Below are 27,112 nucleotides of genomic sequence, written 5' to 3'. Positions count from 1 at the left end.
TGTATTTTGGAAGAATGTAAGCTGTAGTATGTGGAACAGTATGCTGTCAGAGTTGGAAACAGTGAAAGTCGAATGTAATTATTCAAGTTGCATTGAGTTATTATTGCATGCAATGCAAGCAAGCCAGCTGACAGCTGATTGATTGATTTATTATTTCACCTCAAACTGTCAGCATTGGGAAGCGTTGCCATTATAAAGAAATGCTGTCAGTTGAAGTGAATCCTACGAGTAGGATTCTATATCGAACTACTATCCAGTTTTGTCAATTGTTTGGCATGGTATTTATATTATCATCATACTTAAAATCATATTCTTCTTCTATGATTATAATTCCAAAAGTTTCTCAATTCAAGTCGAAAATTCAAATCTCAAAGCAGCTAGCCCAGTCAATCAAGATTTTGCGCAACAAATTAGGGATAAACTAAATTTTTGCAGGGTGTTGGTATACATAGTATATAGCCTGGAACCGAAGAGTCCGTCGGTTGAACCATCGTTAAACCTCTTTTTTCCCTCCAGGACCACCCGATGTTCGAAACTGCAATGGTTTCGTAAACAAGTATATCTCGGCTCCAAATCAAGATATTGATCTTACTTTGATTTAATTCTTTTCATAAGGCAAACTTTTTTGAAGTCCTATAATCTTAAATATGTCCAGTTAATCTGCACGATGTAGTTTCTTTGCTCTACAAAAAAAAAGATCAATACTACCACCAACAGGTTGTTTTCGTGAAAGCTATTATAAAAATTATTTTTTTTCTGTTCTCAATGCCATCCACTTCGGAAGCCGTTGATGATTGAATTAGTTCTAATTTAACGTTTAAATTTTTCTTGATGAATAGTTGTCAATTGATTGATAATATTGCCTCCATATTATATTTTTTTTAATGTAGATTAGTATCTCTGATACATGTTATCATTGCCATCTCTCATACAAGGCCCTGGCCTACGATATTGCAACGTAGCAGTGTAGGCCTAGAATCTAATACATGATTGGTGAAAAAGGTCAGCTGGTATTTTCAAAAAATATTTTTTTATGTATGTATTAGATTCTAGGCCTACAAACACTGTGACGTTGCAATATCATAGGCCAGGGGCAGGGCCTTGTATTAGAGGTGGCTATGATGTTATTATTCATCCATATAGTTATCTCTATCAATCTAGTGTTATCTTCGTTTGATGATTTTGGCCAGCCGCGTTTGGGGCCGCCCACCATCCCCGGGGCTTCCCTTCCTCCCGCCAATGGCTCTCCAGTTCCTGCTGGGCCTTTCCCGACCACCCTGCACCCCTCACACTCACTCCACACCAACTCATTCACGGTGACGTTTGTCGTAAATCTGCGTCCTTTCTAGCCGTGGTGGTTCTTCACTCTAGTGAAAGAGAGTGAGTGAGAAGGCACACTGAAGAACTCACAAAAAGGGACGGAAGACAAGGGGAATCATAAAGTCTCTTCTCTTCATCCCCACTCGTGGCCTATGACTGTCCTATTCCAAGACAGATGACTTCTTAGCGCTCGTTCGCAACTCGGAACGCACTTCATTCGACCTGCTGAGTCGTTCGGTTCTATTTGTTGGACGCGGCTTCCGGTGTGGTGGTGACACGCGTGTGTAGTGCAGTGCGATCTCTCGTGCAGTTCTTAGTGTTTGGCAGCAACTATAATCATCGCCAATATTGGAAAGTAGCAGTTCATTCTTCCCAATCGGATTGCTTCCTCAAACCTTCCAAACAGAGTGAGTAATATTATTATTGTTACTATTAGTACTCTACAAATCAACAATTATTAAAATATCACTAACAGCCCTCATTTCTGTTTGCTAATATAATGTTAATGCTAATTATAGGAGTAAGTAGTCTGCAAACTCATGTTCTAGAGTTCCTAAACAGGGCCTTTAGGCTAGATTTAGGGCTCACTAGAGATTCAGACATTTGAAAAAATTTGCTCTCATACTCATCTTGACAGAGCCGTTTCATAGAACATTTTGAATAGTGTGATAGTTTGGATTTGATCGAGGATTTGGAAAATCCTCTAATACCTATTAATGAGCGAGAGGAAAATGAATGCTCCCAATGGCTAGAGAAGTCCTGAGAACTCTAATAATTTTTAATCATTTAAGAGAGAGCTAGTGGGGATATGTATAATATTGATGAATTGAGAGATCATTACGATCCACGATTGGGAAGGTAGATTTTTACATTACGGTATTATTATTTTATATTATAACTCCATTGACAAATCCACGTACCCCTTCCATAGGCGGTCAATGGATGATATAAAATGAAATGGAATGGAATTCATGAGATGAAATCGTATTATGCATGCAAATTGTATGAAACTGAAAATTGAAGTTTCATAAATTTAACATTTAGCTCACATCATGAGTTTATTTTCTAGGATTTTTCAAAAATACTATAAACTCCAATACAAGGCTAAACTCAAAATACTAGCAAAATCACGACATTTGTATTAGAGAAGAGGATAGTTTTCGGAACAAACATTTTCTAAGATAGCGGGAATATCAGCGTAGACCTACCTTGCGCTAGAGTTTAAAATTGAACATTCTGCTTTGTCGTTTTGGACGTTTTTGAGTAGGCCTATGACTTTAGCAATATTTTCAATATAGGTACAAGAAGAAACAGTAGATCTAGTAATCAAGAACGCTTCTTGGATGTAATTTTTCAATGATTACTTTTTAATACAGAAATCACAGTTATATATGAAAAGAGCTTCCCAAGATTGAATAATTTCTTTTTCCGTTGAAAACATTCCATTTCCATGAAAACATTCTGCTTCGTTGATTTGGACATGTTTGAATAGGCCTACGACTTTTGCAATATTTTCAATATAGGGAAAAAAGAAATACTATAGACCTAGTAATCAGGAAAGCTTCTCTGATGTAATTTTTCCAAATATTTATACTTCTGAACTCAGAAATCACAGTCATTTCAAAAAAGCTTCTCAAGATTGAATTATTTATTTTTCCGTTCCATTTTGTACTGTATTTTCTCAATATAATATTATGTGCGATGATTTATATACATCAAATCAAATTCCAAATATTGGCAATCAACATTTGTTGATTCTTTGTCAAGCTTTGACAATCTTAGGGGTGCCAGAAGTTCAATGGAAATTTAAATGTATCAAATGAATATTCACAATGAACTCTCCGGACAATATGGACTAATCCTGGCGTTCCGAAATTTTTATCGTAATAAGGTCTTATGTTCGTGGACACTTAATATACTTTACTGTGTAGTAACGTGATTACGTGTTCAGCTGTTTATTGCAAATTAATATAGCTAACTTGCCGTCCAGTTCGAAATCAAATTGAAATTTCAATATCCACCATCAACCCTATCCATAACTTCGTTATGATTGTGAAGCTACCAAAATTGAGGTGCAGTTACCACTCATTCTCTGTTGATTTGTATAAATTATTCCTCTTCATCCACATCCAGTATTATAGAAAAAAAGTCGTATTCCAACCGTGTGCTGCAAATTCAAGTTTTGTTAGAAATAGCCACGAACGAGGTGATTAATATTAAACCTAAAAATGGAATAATTCATATGAAATTTGTTCACGTTCACTCCTTTTATTAGGCCTAGGCTTAGCCCTAGAAATGTGATGTGCTAGGATTGAATTCTTGTAGAAGACAGAATGGTTTGTCAGTTCTCTTTCAGGGTTGTGTTGGTATCTTGTTTTTAGAAACATTCTACTGGTCATATTTTTGTAGAAGTATTTCAAGTTAGATACTATCAAGATATCAAAATGGAAAAAAATTTTAAGGAAATAAATTTTTATTGTTTTTATTTTTGAGTTATGAGTGTCTAGAAATGGAATCTTGGGGGAGATCAATTTCCGAATTTGTAGGAATAAATTCATGGAATTTCAAAGATATATTTTCCAAGATATTATTCATCTCATGTCATATTATTTGATTTCTCAGAGTATCAATTCTATAAAGATTTATTCCATTTCGAAAAATGACACTATTTGAGTTATTTTTCAAAACTGGAATCAATTCCCCTAGAATTTATATACAGATTGGTATGTTAAATGCAGCCTGAATGAAATGCTTGTTCATTAGCACAATTTTTCAGCATATTATCAGCACACATTTTTCAAACGCATACCGGTACATCATCAAACTCTTTTTTTTTTTGCTAGAAACTCTCAACTTATAAAGATCATCCACGTAATTTCTAACAAAATAATAAATAATAATTTGTTTATGTTTCTTGGACGTAAGGGGATTGCATTTTACATAAATAAAAGCATTCAAATTCAATTATTGTAAAAAATTACAATCAGAGAAACTATCAACTTATCACGTCATCACTTCTGCATGTGTATGAAAAGTTCAATATATATAATAAGAATCCATTATTTACCATTGAATAATTCCCATTGCAGAACTACAACAATTCTCATTGTATTCTTATTATCAACGGTAATTCTGTATTAACGGGAATAATGTATTCTTTGACTGTCAATTAAAAATTTATTTCAGTTTGGATTTTCCAGTCTTGAACATAATTTACGAAGGGCCAGCCAATGATAGAGAGAGAGGAAACTTTCTTTGACTAATCCAACAATCCATTGTGACCGTAGAGCACTGGGAAATCCCGGTCACACACATTTCATTTATTGTTTGCATTATTAGTAGCTATTTATATTATTGACTTTTCGCAAATCAAAAGGCCTAGGTTCAACACTCATAGCTTCATTGGGTAGTGAAAGAAAGCAACAGTGCTTGTTATTTAAGGCATGTGGAGATTGGAGAAATATTTTTATATCATTGAGACAAATTCTTAATCTCCACCAAAACATGTTGTTTTCTGCTCGTGTACTAGTTAATTATCGCACAGATATTTTTCATATCTATATTACTGTATATAGGCCTACTGTATGATAGGGATATATTTTAGATTCCTCGATTAGTAAGTACTAGCCTTCTGTTTTTTATAACTACAGAATTAATATTAAAGACGGAGCTCTACAAGTATGTGACGTATCTTGTTCTTCTCTTGAAGAACGATTAGAGCAAGCTCGTCTTTGGTCTTTCAATCTATTTGACACAAGGCTGATTCATACGGGAAGTCACTTTCTTTTGGAAATATTCATATTATGAAATCTGCTTATTTTGGATGTCGCCCACATAAGTCCAGTCAGTATAGATTTGAAAAAGGGGGTGTGCTTGCAATATACAGAGTGTTTCAGAAGTAGTGTCGAACATTCTAGGGTATTGTTCCTGGATGATAGGAGACTACAAATGTCGTATTTGAATTGTCTAAAACTCAGCGGTTATCCTTATAGCTGCCATTTTGTTTTTTCACTCGGGAATTTTTATCTCAAGAACGAAATGTTGTATTGATCTGAAATCTGGCATGAATATTTATGCTATAAAGATTCAATTTAAAAAAAATTATACATGTAAATTTTCAAAATGGCGGCCATTTTAAATTTTTGATTGCAAATTTCACGAAAGCCGTTCACTAAAGAAAAATTTACAAGAGATAAAAAAGTTAGCAAATTTCATTAGTATTTCAAGGATACTTTTTTTATTGAGACTGGTCTATGAATAGCAAAGAAATTAATTCTTTTTGTACTGCATGCATGACTACTTTTCACCATTTAAACATCAATATTAAATTCCAATTCCAATTGTATTTGAGATGAAGCTTTGAAACTCGGTATGGCTCCATATGGCCATCCAGCTGATTTTACAATGCTTTCCAGATGATCTTGTTTGTTCATGGGCATGCATGAAGTACAAAAAGAATCAAGTTCTCAGTTATTCATCAACCAATCTTGATAAAAAAGGTATCCTTGAAATCTTTATAGAATTTTCTAACTTTTTTGTCTCTTGTAAAGTTTTTGTAAAGTGGAAGGTTTTCGTGAAATTTGCAATCAAAAATTTAAAATGGCCTCCATTTTAAAAATTTACATGTATAATTTTTTTTAAATTGAATCTTCATAGCATGATATTTATGCCAGATTTCAGATCAATACAACATTTCGTTCTTGAGATAAAAATTCCTGAGTGAAAAAACAAAATGGCAGCTATAAGAATATCTGCTGAGTTTTAGAAACTTTAAAACGACATTTGTAGTCTCCTATAATGCAGGAGCAATACCCTAGAATGTTCGACACTACTTCTAAAACACTCTGTATATTTCAGTTCTATTTTTTTTATATATTAATAGGATACATGAGAGAAGTTCAGAATCAATTTCTTCATGCACAATTTCCTTGAGCTAGATACAGAATGGCCCAAAAACATCGTATTCTTGGTTCATTTTCAAGTTTCCATCTATTTTCGCCAAATCCAGTCATCGGACAGAAAAATTTTCTGTTACCTTTTCTTAGATTATAAAATTCTGAATAAAATAACATCATTCGGAACTGTCTATCTACAATGAATACTGAGTTATGATTTTTCAAAAATGAGTTAAATTTCAAGAAAAAATTAACTTTGATGAATTTTAGCTTTTGATCAACAATATCTTCCGATTGTTATCATTTAAATGTATAATTCAAAATCCCTCTGGGCATAATATTGTGCTCTACAATCTGAGACCAGGTTGAGCGCTCTATCTTATATAGATTTCCAGGTACACCTGTCAACAATGCTCCTTGTATTGAGAAAAACACTTAATTTTTAGCTTCAACAATCATCACCAACTAATTTGTCCTCACAGTAATATTTCGCAGGATGATATAAGCTCATGAGATTATGTTCTATGACAATCACCCGTTAGATGCACTTCATTTCAGTATTTCCTAGTGGAGAGGCGCGGATAAGGACACCTCGAGGATCAAAATTTCAATCATTCATAACCCTTGACACAATGCCCAGATTCCATCGTACTACACTCCATTCTTCTCGGCTCGTCACGGTGGTCCAAAATCATCCACCATGAGTCAAATTCGGTCGGAAAATGGAAAATTTATTATTGAGTGTAATTATAAGCCAATTAATTTATTCAGGATCAAGTGATGTTTTTTATAATATCAACGGTTTTGGCAGTTCTATGATGGGGAAAGGTGATTAAAGATGGATTTAGGCAACTTAGCTCGTAGAGGATGAATTCATCTACAATTTGAAATCAATCGTGAGTTTCTATGATGTATTAGACTCGTTTCAGAAATTCTATGATGGGGAAAGGTGATTCATGATGGATTTTAGGCAACTTAGCTTGTGGAGGTTGTATTCATCTACAATTTGGAATCAATCATGAGTTTCTATGACGTAGCAGACTCGTTTTAGAAATTATTGATCAACTGTAGAATCACGAAAAAAGTAAAAAACTGTAAAAATCGCTATTTTTTAAATTTTCTGTAACTTTCGAATGGGATTGGAATCAAAAGTATCATTTATTGGAGTGGGAGGAGGGGAAAAAGTTCACATTCTCACTAGATTTAGAAATTTTATCAGATGTATTTCACAAGCTTTGAAAAATCGGCCATAGAAATTAGCCATTTTTCGTGTATTGGAATATGGGCTTAAGTACATTCAGCAATAAATTTTCCATTTTTCGACCGAAAGATATTGTTATTATTCGGAAGATATTGTTGATCAAAAGCTAAAATTCATCAAAGTTGATTTTTTCTTGAATTTTTACTCATTTAAAAAAATCATAACTCAGTATTCATTGTAGATAGACAGTTTCGAATGATGTCATTTTATTCAGAATTCTATAATCTAAGAAAAGGCAAGAGAAAATTTCTCTGTCCGATGACTGGATTTGGCGAAAATAGATGGAAACTTGAAAATGAACCGAAAATACGAGGTTTTTGGGCCATTCTGTATTGTGGGTCCTACGCCAAACTGCCTCTAGGGAGCCCGGCGCCCGGCCTCCCTCGACTCAGTCTCTTGACCCTGGAGTTCCACCCAACTCTGGTCTCTTGGGTTTTTGTTTTTTCCCCTCCAAAACTCTGCAGGGTCAAAAGCCTCACCTCCTCCAAGATGTTTTGCCTGAATGGCCGCCCATCTTCCAGCAGTGGTGAGTCTTGGCCTCTCCGCACCCACAAACTCGTGACTTACGTGAGTTCCACTCCTGGCCTTTTTCTAGGTCCTTCCGCTTAGAGAGAGGACGCCAAACTACCTCTAGGGCGCCCGGCCACTCTCGACTCAGCCTCTTGACCTACATTTGTGCTTGAAGTTTCACCCATCTCTGATCTCTTGGGTTTTTCTTTTTGCCTCTCCGAAACTCTGCAGGGTCAAAAGCCTCACCTCTCCCAATAAGTTTTGCCTGAATAGCCGCCCTTCTCTGATCAGTGGTGAGTTTTGGTCTCTCCACCCACAAACTCGTGCCTACGTGAGTTCGAGTAAACAAGTATCTCGGTTATCCCAGTCTTGTAGCTTTTTATAACTGATGGAAATTTATGATGAAAATTCAATTGAATATTTGAAATTTGCTCTTATATTATGGGAAGTTTCTCCTTCTCCTTAATAATAATTTTCCTACACAATAGTAATTTATCTAGTCCAATATTGTCATGATTATTTAGTAGTAAAATCTCTGTAATATAGTTGATGACTACTCGAAATGTTTTCGATCAATAGGTAGGCCCAGTTCTGAAAAATACGAGTATTAAAAAACATCCATATCAGGATAATACTTTCGGGAGGACGCATAAAAACGTGATCCATCAACATTTGGCAAAATTTAAAATTTAAAATAGTTGCTTCGGTTTTTAGGAATGAGTGAGTGAATGGTTTTTAGCTATGCAGATTAACCATTAGACTATTAGAGTAGGCTGATGAAGGTTTTATCTTATCTTCCAGATGGACGAGTCTAGCTAATTTGTGGTGGCACAGATTCAAAGGCAAGAGCGTGAACGATGTACGGCCAGTACACATCAGAAAACTTCTACACCTCAGAACATTTTTCTGAGGATAAAAGAGATTCGTTCATTTCTATACCACGAGTGAAACAGGAGTGGAATAGGAGCGAATCTTACAATCGAGGCAAACACGACTTGACCAGCAGCACTCACGATCTTCAGAACAACGAAAACAATAACTGGAGTAATGTGACAGAGAACAACAACATGCTGCAGTCAGTGTGCTACAACAACATTGACGACTGTTGTTCCGTGGGGCAGGAGGCGGTGCAGGTGGCTGCGGAGGCGGCGTCTGCTGCCCCCAGGAAGAGGAAGAGGTCGCGCTCATCCAGCCTCAACAAAAGCCCTCTCAGCGAATCCAATTGCGGCAAGTCCAGAAGAAGGCTATCTTCACATAGTGTCGAAGAATTACAGGTGAATAGAATTTGTTTAATTTGGTCAATATAGTTAATAAATAATTTTTAGAGAATGCTTAATAATCTATATTAGAAGGGCCCGCGTACTTGCAGTGCATATTTTCGATCTTGAAAACATTTTATCATACCGTTCCAGGTTCTCAATTGGATTTATATAAAAAAATTGTAAATTTTTAGCAGAGTGACTTTGAATAGTCTGGAAAGATTATCTGTAAACTCCAGAAATCTTTTGTAATAAATATAGAAGATTTAAAATGCCTTTTATATCACACTCTCATGCTGGAGAAACATCGATTATGGACGTGAGCAAAAGTTAGATTTTGATTTTTTGATTTGAGCATGGCGGATATGGCTCATTGTGTTACTGAGAATGGTGAAGTTGATTTTTCAGAGAAACACTTGAATGAATTTGTAAAAGAAACACAGAATGATGATGTTCTTTGGAAAGTTATAGATTATTGTGACAATGGCTGACTTAATATTATATCTGATGGAGGAGAATAAAGCCATTTTTTTCAAAATAAGAAATAAAATACAATAAGCTAGGGTCTATGGTATTATAATTCAAGAATTATTATAATCCAAGAATTTGAGAGCTTTTATTTTGAAGAGGCTCCATGAAACGCACTTAGGAGAAACAAAAATGAAAAGCATTACCTCAAAATTTGAGAATTTTGAAACAACATTTTTTGAAAAAATGATTGACAATTGATTAAGATATTATTTTGAACAGGGGGTGGCGATGACCGACATGGGACAGGGGGAAGGGGGAGGCCACGCCCCCAATGGGTGAGGTGAGGGGGAGTAGGAAATGCTGCTCTCTCATTTGCTAATACACTACTGCGAGTGACATGTGAAATTATTGATTGATTGATTAATGTTTTATATTCCAAGCTATAATGTTAATCTGAAACTGTGATAGTTTTGCATCTTACAGCTAGATTGTTGACGAACATAGTGAGGTCTATGTTTTAACTCGGATTTGCTTTTGTCTGTCGGTATGTAATGTGATTATGGCCAAAGGCGTTGATAGAATTCGATGAGATTTGGCAGAAATATTTCTTTTCCCACAGTTACCTTGAAAAGTGGCCATTCCTGCACTGATTACAGAACGCAAAGAATCACTTTTCCGCTCTAGTGCGGGAAAAATTTTTCCTGCACTCCAGATTTGCAACATGGCAACACAAAATAGTTGGAGGGTTATATGGAGGATTAGTGCACAAAAACAAAAATTATATTGGTAACAATGACTGTGGTTAGATTTAGATAAGAATCATTTCAATGGCTACCCTTCATTTATGATAAGATCCCAATCTAGAAATCCAAAACAAGAATAATGTTTATCTAAATCATAATTAAATAATAACTTATCATCATTTAATAATAAATAATGTTTATTTTCTATTGACAGTAATAATTATTTCAACTATAAGCAATGAGAAATGTAGCAAACACACATTATGTAATTCGAATTTTCAGGTTAAATAATTACCGTTCGAAATCCATGTCAATAAAATTAATAAAATAACATTAGAATAATATACTACAAAAAATATTTTCTGTTGTCTATGTTATTTTATAAATACTTTTTAGTTTACTTATATTATTTTTCGGTAATTTAGTAAGTTAACCATGTCCAAATATCTGAATACTGTTTTTAGTTGGATGAAACGAAGTTAGGTACGATTCTTCCCACTAGGTCGCGCGCTTGTCGGTTCAGCCATTCTGCAGTCATCCCAACCGGCTGTTGGCATGTATTTCAAATGCAAATTTTTTGTTCTATCTGTATTTTTTCTGATTCTTGAATGAATAAAGATGAGAACTTTGGCTGAGAATTTTCAACTTCAATTGGGTTGTTATTAATAACAGCATCACACACACAAACATTTGATGGATTTCAGCCATCATTTTATCCATAATTACCCACTTTTCATATTCAATGGTAACTGTAGGAAAAATTGAATGTGAAATACGTGCGCAAAGTTCCTCTGCTGCACTCAAGAAACCATTCCGCCCTCGCCTATGGCTCGGTTTCTTCCGGTGCAGCAAACTGTCACTTTGCGCACTAGTTGCACAAATAACTATTTTCAACTACGCGTCTATGTATACACAAGGTTTTTTTAAATTTTGCATTTTAAGGATAATATGAAAAGAAAAGGAATTCCTCCATACTCTGATATCACTATATATATTATCTTCTTCGTAGATAGGATAAATCATAGACTAAATCGTAGACTATAGAAGTATTCATAGTCAATCAGCTAACAAGTGGATTATTCATTGCATGCATCACACAGATGTCTGGCCGTGTCTATTTCTATAAGGTAGAGTTTCAATATTTTTTATGATGCGTGCCCATCATTATCAATATTCTCACATTTGAAAAACAAATTTAATAGGTGATTGAAAATAAGATAAAAAATGAATAAGTGAACTAAATGATGCTGAAGAAATTATAATTATCCTTGATTGAAAAAAAATCTGAAAATAGTTGAAAAATATTCTCATCAGATGGATAGATTATCACGGAACTGGATAAATTATCATATGGGATACAAATTCAAACGTGAACTGAGTTTAACATAAGTGAGTTTTTGATCTTGGAGAAAAAATAACAGTTTTTAAGAGTAAATTATGATTCAACTGAATCAACTAGAACAGGTAAGCCGCTCTCCTGGTGACAAATGATTTTGTCGGAGAAGGCTTAGTTGTTGAAATTGTGCTAGGCCCTGAGGTCTGCCAATTTGAATCTGGTCAATAATGCGATCCTAATTCTAGTGGTTTGAGGGTCTTGGAAATAAGAACATGGATATGCGGTTGACTGACTGCTCTTATAATAATGAAAATAATATCGAAATATTACAAAACACATCTTTACATGAATAATCAAATAATAAATCTGTCTTTAAGAGACCAAATTTACGGGGGCATATCTTATATTGTAGTGGGGGGGTATCAAGTACTTATCCAAGATCTGTCGTCATCGAGTCCGATGTCCAAAGGGTGATGGATGAGGGTGAATGGTGATGGCCTCCAGGCATCGGGCTAGTGGTTACCGAGATACATAGCTTTGAATATAGATAAATTGGCCATTTTTTGTGTATTGGAATATGGGCGGGCTTAAGTACACTCAACAATAAATTTTCCATTTATCGACCGAATTTGACTAATGATGCATGATTTTGGTCCGCCTTGACGAGCCGAGGAGAATGAAGTGTAGTACGATGGAATCTGAGCATTGTGTCAAAAGTTATAAGTGTTTGATCCTTGAGGTGTCCTTAAGCGCGCCTCTCCACTAGGAAATACTGAAATAAAGTCCATCTAACGGGTGATTCTCATAGAAAATAATTTAATGAACTTATGTCATTGTGCGAAATAACAATGTGAGGACAATATAGTTGGCGATGATGGTTGAAGCTGAAAATTAGGTGTTTTTCACAATACAAGGAGCATTGTTGTCAGGTGTACCTGGGAATCTATTTGAGCGCTCTTCATGATCTCAGATTGTAGAGCACAAAGATACGCCCAGAGGGATTTTGAATTAAACATCTAAATGGTAACAATCGGAAGATATTGTTGATCAAAAACTAAAATTCATCAAAATTGATTTTTTCTTCAAATTTTACTCATTTTTGAAAGATTATAGCTCAGTACTCATTGGAGATAAAGAGTTCCGAATGATCCCATTCTATTTAGAATTTCCTAATATATGAATAAGGCTTTTGAGTAAAATAGCATACTTAATATTGTATTCAATGAATGATTTCTCATGAAATCATGTAATGAATACAACACATACAATTCACATTAAAAATAAAAATTTTAAGTTTCCAAAGTGCTCTCTTGGTATTTATTTATATAAAATAAGCTGATGAGTTAAATAGTCAATGATGATAAAATCATTGTGGTAGAATATAAAATTTGTTTACTAAATCTGTATTATAAAATGATTGATTAATCCATTAAACAATAAAAGAAAATGAAAAACTGTAGAATGAGAGGTTGTTAAATGATACATAAAATAAATATTAACAAGAAAAAAAACAATACAACAATACTATAAAATATTCATTGCTCACTCTTGAATGGGTTTTCGACTGTTACTAATCCGTATAGCCTAAAATAAATAAATTGCAACAGTCAACCGCTCAGAATTGAATATAATACACCATTAATAAGTTTAGCCATTAATGAAGAAATAAGCGATTTCAAAACTGATGGGATAAATGATTCCCAATTATTAAATAACTTTAGTCTCCAGGAGAGAACGAAAAACAAGGTGAATAAGACATGATTCAATCAGACAATTAAATAATATAGGTCAGAAAACATGTCTGTACTCTACAGAATCTAAAAGCGGTCTCTTGTTCAAGTCTCCAAGTCGACCGAGTCATGCTCAAAAAGGGGTATCAGACTTAGCAATGAAACCAATAAAATTGTACCCAATTACAAAGGACGTGGTGGGGACGACAATTATTTCTCAATAGAACGAGGGAGGAATACAACAAACAAGGACAGAATACAGTAAAATTCCCTCAAGCAAAGTAGAAGACTCAGCAATAGAATGGACGTTCAACTGATTTTTTATGATGATAATTTAGCGTCTGCAACAATTCGTACTTGAGGAAAACGTTGAACAACAATAGAGGAAATATTAAAATGTAATTAAGTAATGTGCTGAATTACATCATGAAGCTACTCCAACACCGTGATAATCGCAAGTTGATCCAGCACTCTATTAAAAATTATCTTGGAGAAGTTATAATTTTGAGAAAAAAATAAATTTCGGCACACAGGTGACATCAGATACTTGTGGATGAGAAATCCACGTGAGGTCTACTGTTCACAGAACTACTAGTCTAATAAAATCAGTAAAAATTCTTAACAGGATTAGCCTCCTTCTAAGCCTAGTCAGAAAAATTAATAGTAGGCTATGCTTTTTATGTTCTATTAGAATAAATCAACAACAAATAACTGTAATTCTTAACATAACATTGATATCTATTTGTTATTTGTAATCCGAACTTATCATTATTCAAATTACTTTTGACTCACTTAGATTCCATTTACAGTGAATTTTCTCCCCAATTACAACTCTAAATCTGAGTCTTTAATTCCACTTTCAAATTTCTGCAGATCCCAATAGCCTACTGTTAAGGGGAAAACAATAATAATTTAAACAAATACGTGACCTAGCTTTCTATTTTTATCTTTTCAATGAAAGATCCTGTAATAAAAGATTAGTGTGTTCTTTGTATTACTATTGATCCTACTATGCTAGTGATTCATAAGTGCCTAACCCGGTTTCACCAAATCACAAGTATGCACTGGAATTGATAGTAGCTATCGCCATAGAAATAATTATATGTTACAGGGCACTATTTTTGTAAAACATATACATGATTTGATTATGTTCAAATGTCTAGACGGAGCTTTGTGGAACCGGGCATAAATGTTTCAAGATTGTTTTGACTAATTAATATCATGATAATTATCTTTTATTTTCAGACCCAGAGAGTTATGGCGAATGTAAGAGAACGCCAAAGAACACAGAGCCTGAACGAAGCATTCGCCTCATTGCGCAAGATAATTCCGACTTTGCCTTCAGATAAGCTGAGCAAAATCCAAACCCTAAAGTTGGCCGCTAGATACATAACGTTCCTCTACCAAGTGTTGCATTGTGCACCATCCGAACAATCAAACAGCAGCTCAACTGCTGCACTGCTTCCAATCAAGAATGAATCGTGTGATGACTCAAATGGTAATTAATCCAATTCTCAACTAACTTTCAGATTCAATTGGTTGCTCTAGCATGAATAAAATGATATCTTTTCGTAACACCAGCAAATGCTGAAATAAATTTATTCAGGAAATCTCAATGTACCTGGAATACATTCTAGAATAATATATTCTAGGTACCTTGGTAAATCTTTCATATGGGATGTTTGGGCCAATCCACATTGAAGTGGTGTGGCGCTGACGTGGTACGGTGGCGGGGCGCTGACTTTTATAACTTCCATTATAGACTGGCGAAATGCCTCTCCAGTTTAAATTGGACCATATGTTTATATACAGAGGGTGAGAAACATATATAAATATCATATTTAAATTGTCCGGAAATCTTCAGTTACTACAGCGGCAATAAATTGTGCTTTTTTCACTTTTACTCTCCTTGCCCTATTACCATAGGTAAGGAAAGTATGCTTTCCGAAAAAAATTAAGGTACCCCAATTTCTAAATTTCTATACGTTTCAAGGTCCCCTGAGTTCAAAAAAGTGGTTTTTGGGTATTGGTCTGTGTGTGTGTGTGTGTGTGTGTGTGTGTGGTGTGTGTGTGTGTGTGTGTGTGTGTGTGTGTGTGTGTGTGTGTGTGTGTGTGTGTGTGTGTGTGTATGAGTGTATGTGCGTCTGTGTACATGATATCTCATCTCCCACTTAACGGAATGACTTGAAATTTGGAACGTAAGGTCCTTACAATATAAGGATCCGACACGAACAATTTCGATCAAATGCGATTCAAGATGGCGACTACAATGGCGAAAATGTTGTCAAAAACAGGGTTTTTCGCGATTTTCTCGAAAACGGCTCCAACGATTTTGATTAAAGTTATACCTAGAATAGTCATCGATAAGCTCTATCAACTGCCACAAGTCCCATATCTGTAAAAATTTCAGGAGCTCTGCCCCATCTATGCAAAGTTCGATTTTAGATTCTCAATATTATCAGGCTTCAGATACAATTTAAACAAAAAATTTCGAGTGGAAAAGATTGAGCATGAGAATCTCTACAATTAATGTTCAGTAACATTTCCACCTAAAATCAAAAATAAGCTCGAAATTCGAGAAAATGTGATTATTCAATTGCAAACTGTTGGCAACTGTTGATTCTATTAAATATGATCCACTATGAAGAGATAGCAGACCTCGTGTGTCTCCAGCGTTATTGCCCTGTCACCAGCTGGCTCAAATCTTTGAATAGTAGACTTGAGATGCGCGACTCTCAATTTTCATAACGGCAAGGAAAGTTGTGTGAGTGCGCCACACCAGATTTTTTTCTAAATAATGGTTGAACGTATGAAACTCTGCACAATCATTTATAACAACTAGACAAAGCTTCAAAAAATTATGATAATTTTTGAAATACATAAAACAAAATGAAGTCCATTTAAAATGTTGTTTCTTAAATAGCTCAGAGATCGTTGGTTTTACAAAACATTTATAGGAATAACTTTTTTTTTAGTAAATATAATTACCTATCAATTGGTACCTGAGTTTTAAAGATTGAACCAATATGGCGATCCGATCGATAGGTAATTGAATTTACTGTTAATCTTGTAATTTTTTTGTAAAACCAATGGTTTCTGAGTTATTCAAAAAACAAAATTTTAAATGGCCACCATATTTTTGTTTTAAGAATTTTTAAAATTATCATAATTTTTTTGTGATTTTCAAGTTCGTATGTTTAGTCATGATTTAGAAAAAAATGAGTGAAAAAGCCAAATGGCCGCTGTGTGAGTAACTGAAGACTTCCGGACAATTGAAGTAGCCTATGATAATTAGATATTATGTTTCTCACCCAGGAAGAATGGCCTAGAGTATTGGTAGGGAATTCGTAAACACCCTGTTTAGGAGTGACACTCTTGAGCTTTTATATTAAAAATTTCTTGATTTAGAAACTCGCAGAGAGAATTAATATCTGATTATGAAAAAAATATTACTGTATATGAAAAGTCGTTCAATTATTATTCCAGCGAACAGATACTTGTAATACAACATTGGACTTCACACATAAATTCTTCCAAAATGAATATGGTTTACTTATCTGTTTACTTATACGATATACATGAGTGGCTGGAAATAACGGAGTGCGAAATAAAGCCCGCGATGGCGAGGTAACCACTGAGACAAAACATGGGAAATTTCGAAGGAATTCCTCAAGACAATGAATGGCATTTCTTAATAAAATAGAAGTAAATTCTATGTAATGATTCCAGTTTAGAGAAATCTCTCAGTTTGGAGTAGGCTACTTAGCATACTAAATAATCCAATAATTTCTAACTCTTCCTACAATTCATCAAAAGCTAAAACAGGAGTTTATTCTGTTATTTAATTTAGATTTTATCTTGACGTTCTGATTTCATTCTCAAAATTTAACAGATTTAAAACAAATTTACTTGCCAGAGTGTCATTGAAATACAATGTAACCTTTATGAAAACATCCGTAATAAATTAATATAATGCTTTAGAAAATGAATACTTCATTAATTATGATGTTAACTTATATGATATTTTTCGTTTGGATTGCGAAATCAAATACAATTTTTCATATAGTAGCTCGGCTAGTATTGTTGGAAACTTGTGCGCTAGCCACATTTATTTTATTTATTATTATGAACTTTAGGACGCAATCCAACTGTAAATAACGGGCATTCGCCCAAAACTGCTCAGAACCTTAATTAAAAATGAACATTCATTAACATTATTTCCTGGAAAAGAAAAACTTTCTTCTTCGTCTATTAAGATTTCTATCATAAAAATTTACTAAATCATTCGAAAGCCTTAATGACATAAGAAAACAGAGTCTGAAAAATATAAATTATAAAATGTCATAAACTCAATATGAACATAATCTTAAAAATTTCATTCCAATTTAAATGCTATCTTCCTGACTTTCAGCAATACTCTACGATAATATATCTCCAGAAACAATAACTCAAATGTAACGTAACTGAAAACTTTCTATACTTCTGTAGAAAAAAAAATTATAATTATCTTCCATCACTAATAAAATCAAAAGGATTATTCTCATCAATATTATTAACTTGAAAAATAACAGGCTTAATTAATTCAATACTCTTATGGAAGTTTCAATCAATTTATAACACTTAAATTATTCCCTAAATTATATTTTAACCTTATTTTACGTACCTTAGCGGTTATTTGAAGAAACAATTATTCGTACATGGTGAAGAAACACAATTAAACCTTTCAGGACATGGCACTACTAGTAAAATTTAGACATTAATAAACAATAAAACTAGCTCCTACATTAACTACTGAAATAACTTATAAACCTGCCCAAAAAGGGGGAAACATAGTGACTACATCTTTACTCTCGTAGTGCTCCTAGCAAAGTGTCCTCCGAAACGTAATCTGGTCTTGCGCGGCTGGGGAATCCCCACTACTGTATTTAGAACAGGTCTCCTATTGGGCGAATGGAATCATTTGACCAATCGTCGCGTGGCTTCTACAGCCTTTGGACCAAATAGTAACTGCAAAATCGGTAGTTTGTTATAATTTCAATGCTTGCTGTTTTCCAACTTATCGCATTTTATGTCGCGACAAGAAGGCTAAGTTTTAGAGATAATTCCATAATCTACATTCCTCGACGACTCGGAGCCACAATTTTTAAATATCTATCATGGGAAACTCGAAGTCATGGCCGTTCATAATAGAGAGAGAAAATAATTTATTTCGCTAACTCACTTACAATAATGGCTCTAGTCTATTGCGTATTAAATTTACTATTATAACTTGGGAAAAGCCTGAATAAAGACAGTGCCCGGCACACTCCCCTTCCTTCCGGTGTGAAACACGCAAAAAGAAATCTAATCAGGATATGTTACCATAGAGGCATTCTGTATGATTTGAAGAGTCGAATTTCTGGATTGATAGTAGGATCCAATTTGAAGCGGGCCCTCTTCAAAAGAAATCTCTTTAATCATTCCGAAATTCAGCAAAATGTATATCTAATTGAGATTTGTGGCAAGAGTCTTTAAAACTGTGGCAAGAGTCAGGACAAAACAACATGGACGTGTCCACCTTTTAAGTAGGTACTAAAGACGGACCGAGTATAATAATCTTGAATACTTCAATCACTTTATTGAGTCCCTGGTTATTTTCTTGGCAAAATCTAACAAGGGAAAACGTTTAAAAGACATCATAGTTTTAATTGGTTCTATGTTACTCTGCTGCTGTAAAATATGTAGTACGTTGATTATAATAGTAAAGGATGAAACTTTTTCACTCTGCTGAATGTATTGAAATCTAACTATCATTACTATAGAGTTGAGAGTGCAACTTATTTTTAACAATATAAAGCAATTCAATAGGCAATACTATTCTACATAGACTACGATTCAAAGATAATAATGGTTGAAACAGCATCATTGGATCAACGCGAGAGCTATATGACACAAGCGCGATTTTGCATTCCACAATCATGAGAAAAACACTTTTCATTATAATATTCCAGTAAGAAAGCTTTACCACAGAACGCTAGTCAAAACAAAACTATGATATCGGGTGCCAGGCTATTATTTATCGCAAACTCAAAGTACGTGACATTTTCTCTAAACACTGGAAGAGTAATTCTCAAGGCATGATTTAATAATATGAAAGTTCAGCTCTAACTTAGCATTTATGGACTGCTACTGCTTGCCTTCTGATTATCAACATTATGAAATTTACCAATACATTAACACATTAATAGACTACTATTACACTATTACTGATTCTCAAGTTCACTGACATTTCTAACCTTACTAGAGCCTCACATAATTATTTCTCAACAATAAATTTCATATCCAACTAGTTTCAATTACTCTACTAGATCTCAAAATATCTCAACTTATTCACATGGAAAACTTGATTGCAATTTTACTATTCATCATTAAAAAATTTATCATTTCATTAAAGATTTTCCTATTTTTTTATTTATTAATTCTTTTTGACTACTTATCTCTAAAGGGTCCTACTACTGTTAATTACCTCAATTTAATTTTCCCAACAAAAATTCTATTTCCTTTTGACACGAATTTTCCTACATATTTCTACCTTATATCCCCATTTAAATTTTAATCAACCTTCCAACTCTCAACTACAGAATAATTTAAACTCATGCTTAACTCAAGAGATTTTTCCCTTTTCATTTCAAATTCAACTAGAAGAATTTCACTGTTAATTTTATTTTAATTTAACCCGTTCATTAGTGTTCCAATATTTATTTCTACTTTCACTGATAACCATTTTAACATTACCTAGGTACTCGAAAAAGTTTCTCTGTTATTTTATTTTATACCTTAACTAATCACTTTAAATATTCATTGTCTAAAACCTTCAATTTTCGTTACCATACCAAATTTCTAAGCAACTTTTTAAACTCAATAATATCCCTTTTTTTTACCAATTATTACTTGTGTTTTTGCGGCTGACTTTCCTACCAAACATTAACGAACCTTTTGACTGGGCTTCCCTAAACTGCATTACGCTGATTGATTTCCTTACAATCACTACGAAGACTCACTAAATATTCTAGATTTCGGTTTACGTTATTCTACTGACGAGCCCCATAACTCTCGAATGAACCAGACCGTTTACTAGATACAAAAAGGAATCTTAGCTCACACCATCTTCGGTGCCTTTCGCTAAAATTATACAATTCCACCGTACAAATTTGCAAGGTTAGTCACAGCTAATTCCTTGATTTGTTACATGGACAACTATCGGGCAGTGCTCCGTTCTCTCTGGACACGGACCTACACTCGCGCCGATTACCTAAATTCAACAACAACACACACAGGCAGGACATCCCCTTGTCCTCCTCTAAATCTTGAGTCTCAACTAAACAAACAAAAAATTCCCCACAGTCTACAGGAAACGTTACCAACACAACGGATCTTTACACTATCACTACGCATGCCTACCGCAAAAATCACACCTAAAAAAAATATTTCCAATAATAAAACTGATTCACCTTTTCGAGAATAAACATTACTGATAAAGGGACTTAACAACCTCATCTGAATCAACTTATTTTCATACAAATTCCCAAGGATTTGATTATCGTTTCAACTTTAATCTACAATACCCAATTATTTAGTTTAAACATCTCAAGCCAAAACTACTCATCAACTTTTCAAAACTACATATCAACAATAACTAATAAAACAGTTTCCTATTTATTCTCTGATTACCTTCGATCTACCTAAACTTATCAAAAAATTTCCTATTTTCCTCAAACATTCTCCCATAATAATTTCCGCATTTTTCTAATTTACTTGGGTTGACCTTTAAAATCTCAATATTCACTTTCACTACTACTATAATGATATTCAACTACCAGACGTGAGACCAGAATACGTACGTTGACATTACAATAATTTCTATCATCATTCACGGAATTACAGAATACAAAAAATTTATTCAGCACTTAGAATCAGTTTTTTCTCACATATCCTAGTTTCTTCTACTCATTATTATTCTAACGTTAACATTTAATTTGTCAATCAATTTCAATATAAAGTTTAGAATACTTTCAACTTGAGCTTCAATGATACCTAACTTTATCTTTAAGCACTTCAAAAGATTATCATTTAATGGTTTAACATAACTGAATAACTTTCCTGTTTCATCTACAATTATTTAAACTTCAGAAAAATTGGAGTAGCAACTATAAATTATTCATTCAACTCCAAACCCAAAATATTGACAGTTAACACGTTCACAGAATGAATTATTAAGTATAGACTCAGAAAAATTGATCTAGTATTATTAGAGTAAGTTATGAAAAATTTAATTTTTTTTTTTTTAGGAAATTTGAATTCCAGAGATTTAAATATCTCTAGACAGCAGAGTGGCGCAGTTGTGTGCCAAAGAAGATAATTTGAAATAAAATTTAGAATTTAGAAATAGGCCGGCACATCTAGAAAATACCTGAGTCTATACCTAATTCATGCAGGTGAACGGGCTAGAGTCAAGAAAACTTCAATTAATCTTGCCATGCCTGATTTAATAGGTTTTTACTATAGAATAACACTACAATTTGAAATAATTGAAAAATACAAACAACTTCAATAAACATTGGCAACAAAATCGAACAACAGAAACAACAATATCATGTTACTTTGTTGACATTCTTCATCTGATTCGGGGGCGCATTACTATCCCCGTTTAGATAGCAATACGTCACAAAACCAAACAATATCAGTCATCAAATAACAATAATTAACTTCAACATAAAATTACTCAAGAAAGAAAAGCCCGTTGAACCCAAATTTCGTCGATAGTAACCCATATAACCCATTTCATAATAATTTTGAATCCCCACTTTTGATTGACATTCTCGAATGAACCTTTGTTTCACTACACTGCACTTTCGTTGTTTGTACGTTGCTTTATCGTCGGGGTTACAGTACCTTGTTTTTGGCGGTGAGCTTTTACCGGTTGAATTTGGCTTGACGGCGACGTCCTCTTACGTCCCTAGACCTGTCGTCTGAACGGGTGTCTTGAAGCGGTTTTACATAAAGTTGCGGAACCAAAGGGGTGGTAGTACAAGAAGTTGGTTTGGGGACACACATGAACCGCTGTAAATAAATGTATTACAGCATTAATTTCTAACTCTTCCTACAATTCATCAAAAGCTAAAACAGGAGTTTATTCTGTTATTTAATTTAGATTTTATCTTGACGTTCTGATTTCATTCTCAAAATTTAACAGATTTAAAACAAATTTACTTGCCAGAGTGTCATTGAAATACAATGTAACCTTTATGAAAACATCCGTAATAAATTAATATAATGCGTTTAGAAAATGAATACTTCATTAATTATGATGTTAACTTATATGATATTTTTCGTTTGGATTGCGAAATCAAATACAATTTTTCATATAGTAGCTCGGCTAGTATTGTTGGAAACTTGTGCGCTAGCCACATTTATTTTATTTATTATTTATGAACTTTAGGACGCAATCCAACTGTAAATAACGGGCATTCGCCCAAAACTGCTCAGAACCTTAATTAAAAATGAACATTCATTAACATTAATTTCCTGGAAAAGAAAAACTTTCTTCTTCGTCTATTAAGATTTCTATCATAAAAAATTTACTAAATCATTCGAAAGCCTTAATGACATAAGAAAACAGAGTCTGAAAAATATAAATTATAAAATGTCATAAACTCAATATGAACATAATCTTAAAAATTTCATTCCAATTTAAATGCTATCTTCCTGACTTTCAGCAATACTCTACGATAATATATCTCCAGAACAATAACTCAAATGTAACGTAACTGAAAACTTTCTATACTTCTGTAGAAAAAAAATTATAATTATCTTCCATCACTAATAAAATCAAAAGGATTATTCTCAATCAATATTATTAACTTGAAAAATAACAGGCTTAATTAATTCAATACTCTTATGGAAGTTTCAATCAATTTATAACACTTAAATTATTCCCTAAATTATATTTTAACCTTATTTTACGTACCTTAGCGGTTATTTGAAGAAACAATTATTCGTACATGGTGAAGAAACACAATTAACCTTTCAGGACATGGCACTACTAGTAAAATTTAGACATTAATAAACAATAAAACTAGCTCCTACATTAACTACTGAAATAAACTTATAAACCTGCCCAAAAAGGGGAAACATAGTGACTACATCTTTACTCTCGTAGTGCTCCTAGCAAAGTGTCCTCCGAAACGTAATCTGGTCTTGCGCGGCTGGGGAATCCCCACTACTGTATTTAGAAACAGGTCTCCTATTGGGCGAATGGAATCAATTTGACCAATCGTCGCGTGGCTTCTACAGCCTTTGGACCAAATAGTAACTGCAAAATCGGTAGTTTGTTATAATTTCAATGCTTGCTGTTTTCCAACTTATCGCATTTTATGTCGCGACAAGAAGGCTAAGTTTTAGAGATAATTCCATAATCTACATTCCTCGACGACTCGGAGCCACAATTTTTAAATATCTATCATGGGAAACTCGAAGTCATGGCCGTTCATAATAGAGAGAGAAAATAATTTATTTCGCTAACTCACTTACAATAATGGCTCTAGTCTATTGCGTATTAAATTTACTATTATAACTTGGGAAAAGCCCTGAATAAAGACAGTGCCCGGCACACTACTTAGCATACTAAATAATCCAATAATTACTATCTAAGGATGAAGTCATAAATAAAGAATTGGCCTGTTTGATAAAATGTTTTGATATATGGAGATACATCTCTTATGTAATATTTTGAACTATTAGTCTCAAGACTAGATAGCGATTAAGTGATGAAGAGAATAGATAGATGTATATTTTCAACCTAAAATTTATCAGCAATGCTGCTATTAAAAAACTAATTCTAAAAATGATCTGCTATCAATTTACATTACTATTGAAAAATTGTTTTCAAAATCCATTATCTGGTATAGTCCACTATTGTTTTGACCTGTTCTAGTCATTTTTCTCTTTGTTTATAACATGCTGTACCAGACAATAATAACCGAAATTTTTTTCATTTTTCAGATTTTGAGATGAGTCCTGGTAACTCAAGATCAGGGGCTGTTACACCTTGTAATTATTTGGCTCACGAGAAACTGAGTTATGCATTCAGTGTGTGGAGAATGGAAGGTGATTGGAATAGTGGAGAAGGAATATAAAGACTGTAAACGATTCGTAATTTCATTGTTGTTAAGAAAAAAAATGATCAGTTTTATCCAATTTTAGCAGTCAATTGTAATCCACTTATTTCACTGTTTGAAAATTATATTCTATTGATCTTTATTTTGAAATTGTAATATTACATATGAGTTATTATACTAAGTGCCGGTTGCACAGAAGCTGGTTAAATTTTAATCGTGAATAATTTCAAGAGAACCAATGGAAGAAGCCTTCTTTTCGAATAAAACCTACTGTGATTGGTTCTCGTGAAAATTAATCACGATTAAAATTTAGCCGGCTTTTGTGCAACTGGTCCTAACTATTGAACGTATTTCCTGATTAAGTTACTCACGAGGTTTTGAAAAGTTAAGTGGAACATGTGAAATGTTAACATTCCATAATTATTACTTATGAGTTTTTAATTGATTAAACTTATTTTGAATTCCATCAACATAAATACATCTGAAAATCAAATGGTTATCCTAATGTGTGAGCTTGATCAAACTGCGGCTGCAGTGAAGTCTCATATTTTACAGCTCACAATTATAATTATTTATAGTAGATTGCTGACCTACTTGGAACTTTGAAAAAATGATAGCCTACAGAACTTGAATTCGAAAAATGTTTTCCTCTTTTCCAAGTACTTTATATCATATGCCATATGCCAGGCAAGCATACAATTAGAATTATATGAGAAAAATGACCCTTATGAAAACACATATTCTTTATGCTGACTCTCTACAGTAATTTTGATTAGATTTGATACGTCAATAAGTATCTTGGAAAACTGATGGAGCTTGTTGGGTATGCATGTACAAGTATGATTCAGCTTCTTCAAAAACAATTTGTGAAAAAATTACTCTAGTAGTGCAAGAAATTAAATTGATCTTACTCCTTCAAACGGCATAATAATAATAATAATTTCCAGTTACAATTTTTAATACTTTCTGCAATTTGATTCAATTCATCAATCAAAAGTTTTATCTTAGCCAAAGCTCTAATCTCTTTGTATATACTGTTTTACCACAATAATTAATTACGATTATTTTCTTAGAGTACTAATTTTCAGTTTCTTATTGGAGAATAATATTGGAATTTACAAATACGTCCAGAATTCAATGATATGTTTGTTCATGGTACGTTAGTTACCGTTTTATAATTATAAGAAAATTCTGTTTGTGTATGTATTTATATGTAAGAGTTGTTCAAGAGTTATTTTCAAATTCTACTTTGTGTTACTTAACAAGGTAAATCTAGTTGAATGATACATTCATTTTTTTACGAATCACTTTTGATGAGTCACAATCCATTACTTTACTGTAATCGAATTATAATGCATTATCAATAGCCTACTGTAATTGGTTCTTTGTTGAATATTTTATTTTTGTGTGGCAAGCTCAAGTGTCTTTGACCTACTGGAACGTATACAATGAATGTATGAAGAGGGACATCAATGATTTTTTAACAAAAAAAATATCAGACTTCTAGCTTGTAATAATTGATTATTTTCTATACTAGCGATATTGATTATTTTCTATTTCATCATTATTCAATTGGATAATTTTTGTATTTCAATGATGTATCTACTTCAATAAAAATTGTTTATATGCACGATTTCTATTTTATTGAAGACTACCACCATAGAGGAACAATAGCGTAACTTACGCTACTGCTTCTCTATGCTACCACTAAAAATCAAGAATCCTTTGTTTCTTTTAAACTCTGTGAGTAGGGGAGATATTGTTTTTATAAATTATGGCAATTGAATGAATTCATCTCGTGGACTTGTCTTGTCATAGTCAATATATTGACGCTTCAATATTTTATTTCAATTCGATAATTATTTTTTATATTCAATGAGTAATAAATCTCTTCATTATCTAATTAGAAGCATTATATTGATTGCAAGTGCATGAGAAATCAAAGCACTGCGCCTATTCTATCTGCGATTTCGGATAATATTAGTAAGATCACTATCTTACTACAAAGTATTCATCAAACATATTCTTTTCTATCATGTTAATCTACATTTTAGACTGGCGACCATTTTCATTCCATCGAGATAAAATAGAAAAACTTGGAACCAATATGAAACTCAGCACACTCAACAGCTTAGTCCACTAATCTCTCATCAACTCCTCCATTACCCAGGTACAAACCTAGGACTTATGTGGCCATCATCCTTAGCAAAAATAACGCCATTATCATAAGCCGATCTAAGTAGATTTCAGCTACGTCGCAGTGCAAAAAACTAATGCTACTTTTGACGGCTACTTCAATCAGGGGTGTCATTTAGAGCCCCCCCCCCCCAGAATGAGATAAATAATGAAAATGCAAGCCTATCACGTGAAGCATTAAAATCACATACCAATTTAATAATTGGTATGAGCAACGATGACGTAGCTAAATAGG

General features: G+C 33.5%; 1 protein-coding gene across 1 annotated transcript; it reads left to right on the top strand.

The window, feature by feature from the left end:
• Positions 1 to 1,299: 1,299 nt before the first annotated feature.
• Positions 1,300 to 26,312, top strand: LOC111049605 (twist-related protein-like). Its single transcript, XM_022335720.2, has 4 exons — positions 1,300 to 1,727; positions 8,788 to 9,260; positions 14,771 to 15,023; positions 24,566 to 26,312. Exons 2-4 carry the CDS (start codon positions 8,844 to 8,846, stop codon positions 24,697 to 24,699), a joined length of 804 nt encoding a protein of 267 aa, XP_022191412.2. The 5' UTR covers positions 1,300 to 1,727; positions 8,788 to 8,843; the 3' UTR covers positions 24,700 to 26,312.
• The last annotated feature ends 800 nt before the right edge of the window (positions 26,313 to 27,112 follow it).

The sequence above is a fragment of the Nilaparvata lugens genome, chromosome 3, assembly GCF_014356525.2.
Source record: "Nilaparvata lugens isolate BPH chromosome 3, ASM1435652v1, whole genome shotgun sequence".
Classification (NCBI taxonomy): domain Eukaryota; kingdom Metazoa; phylum Arthropoda; class Insecta; order Hemiptera; family Delphacidae; genus Nilaparvata; species Nilaparvata lugens.
The sequence above is the reverse complement of the archived record's forward strand: the minus strand, read 5'-3'. Positions and strand labels throughout refer to the sequence as shown.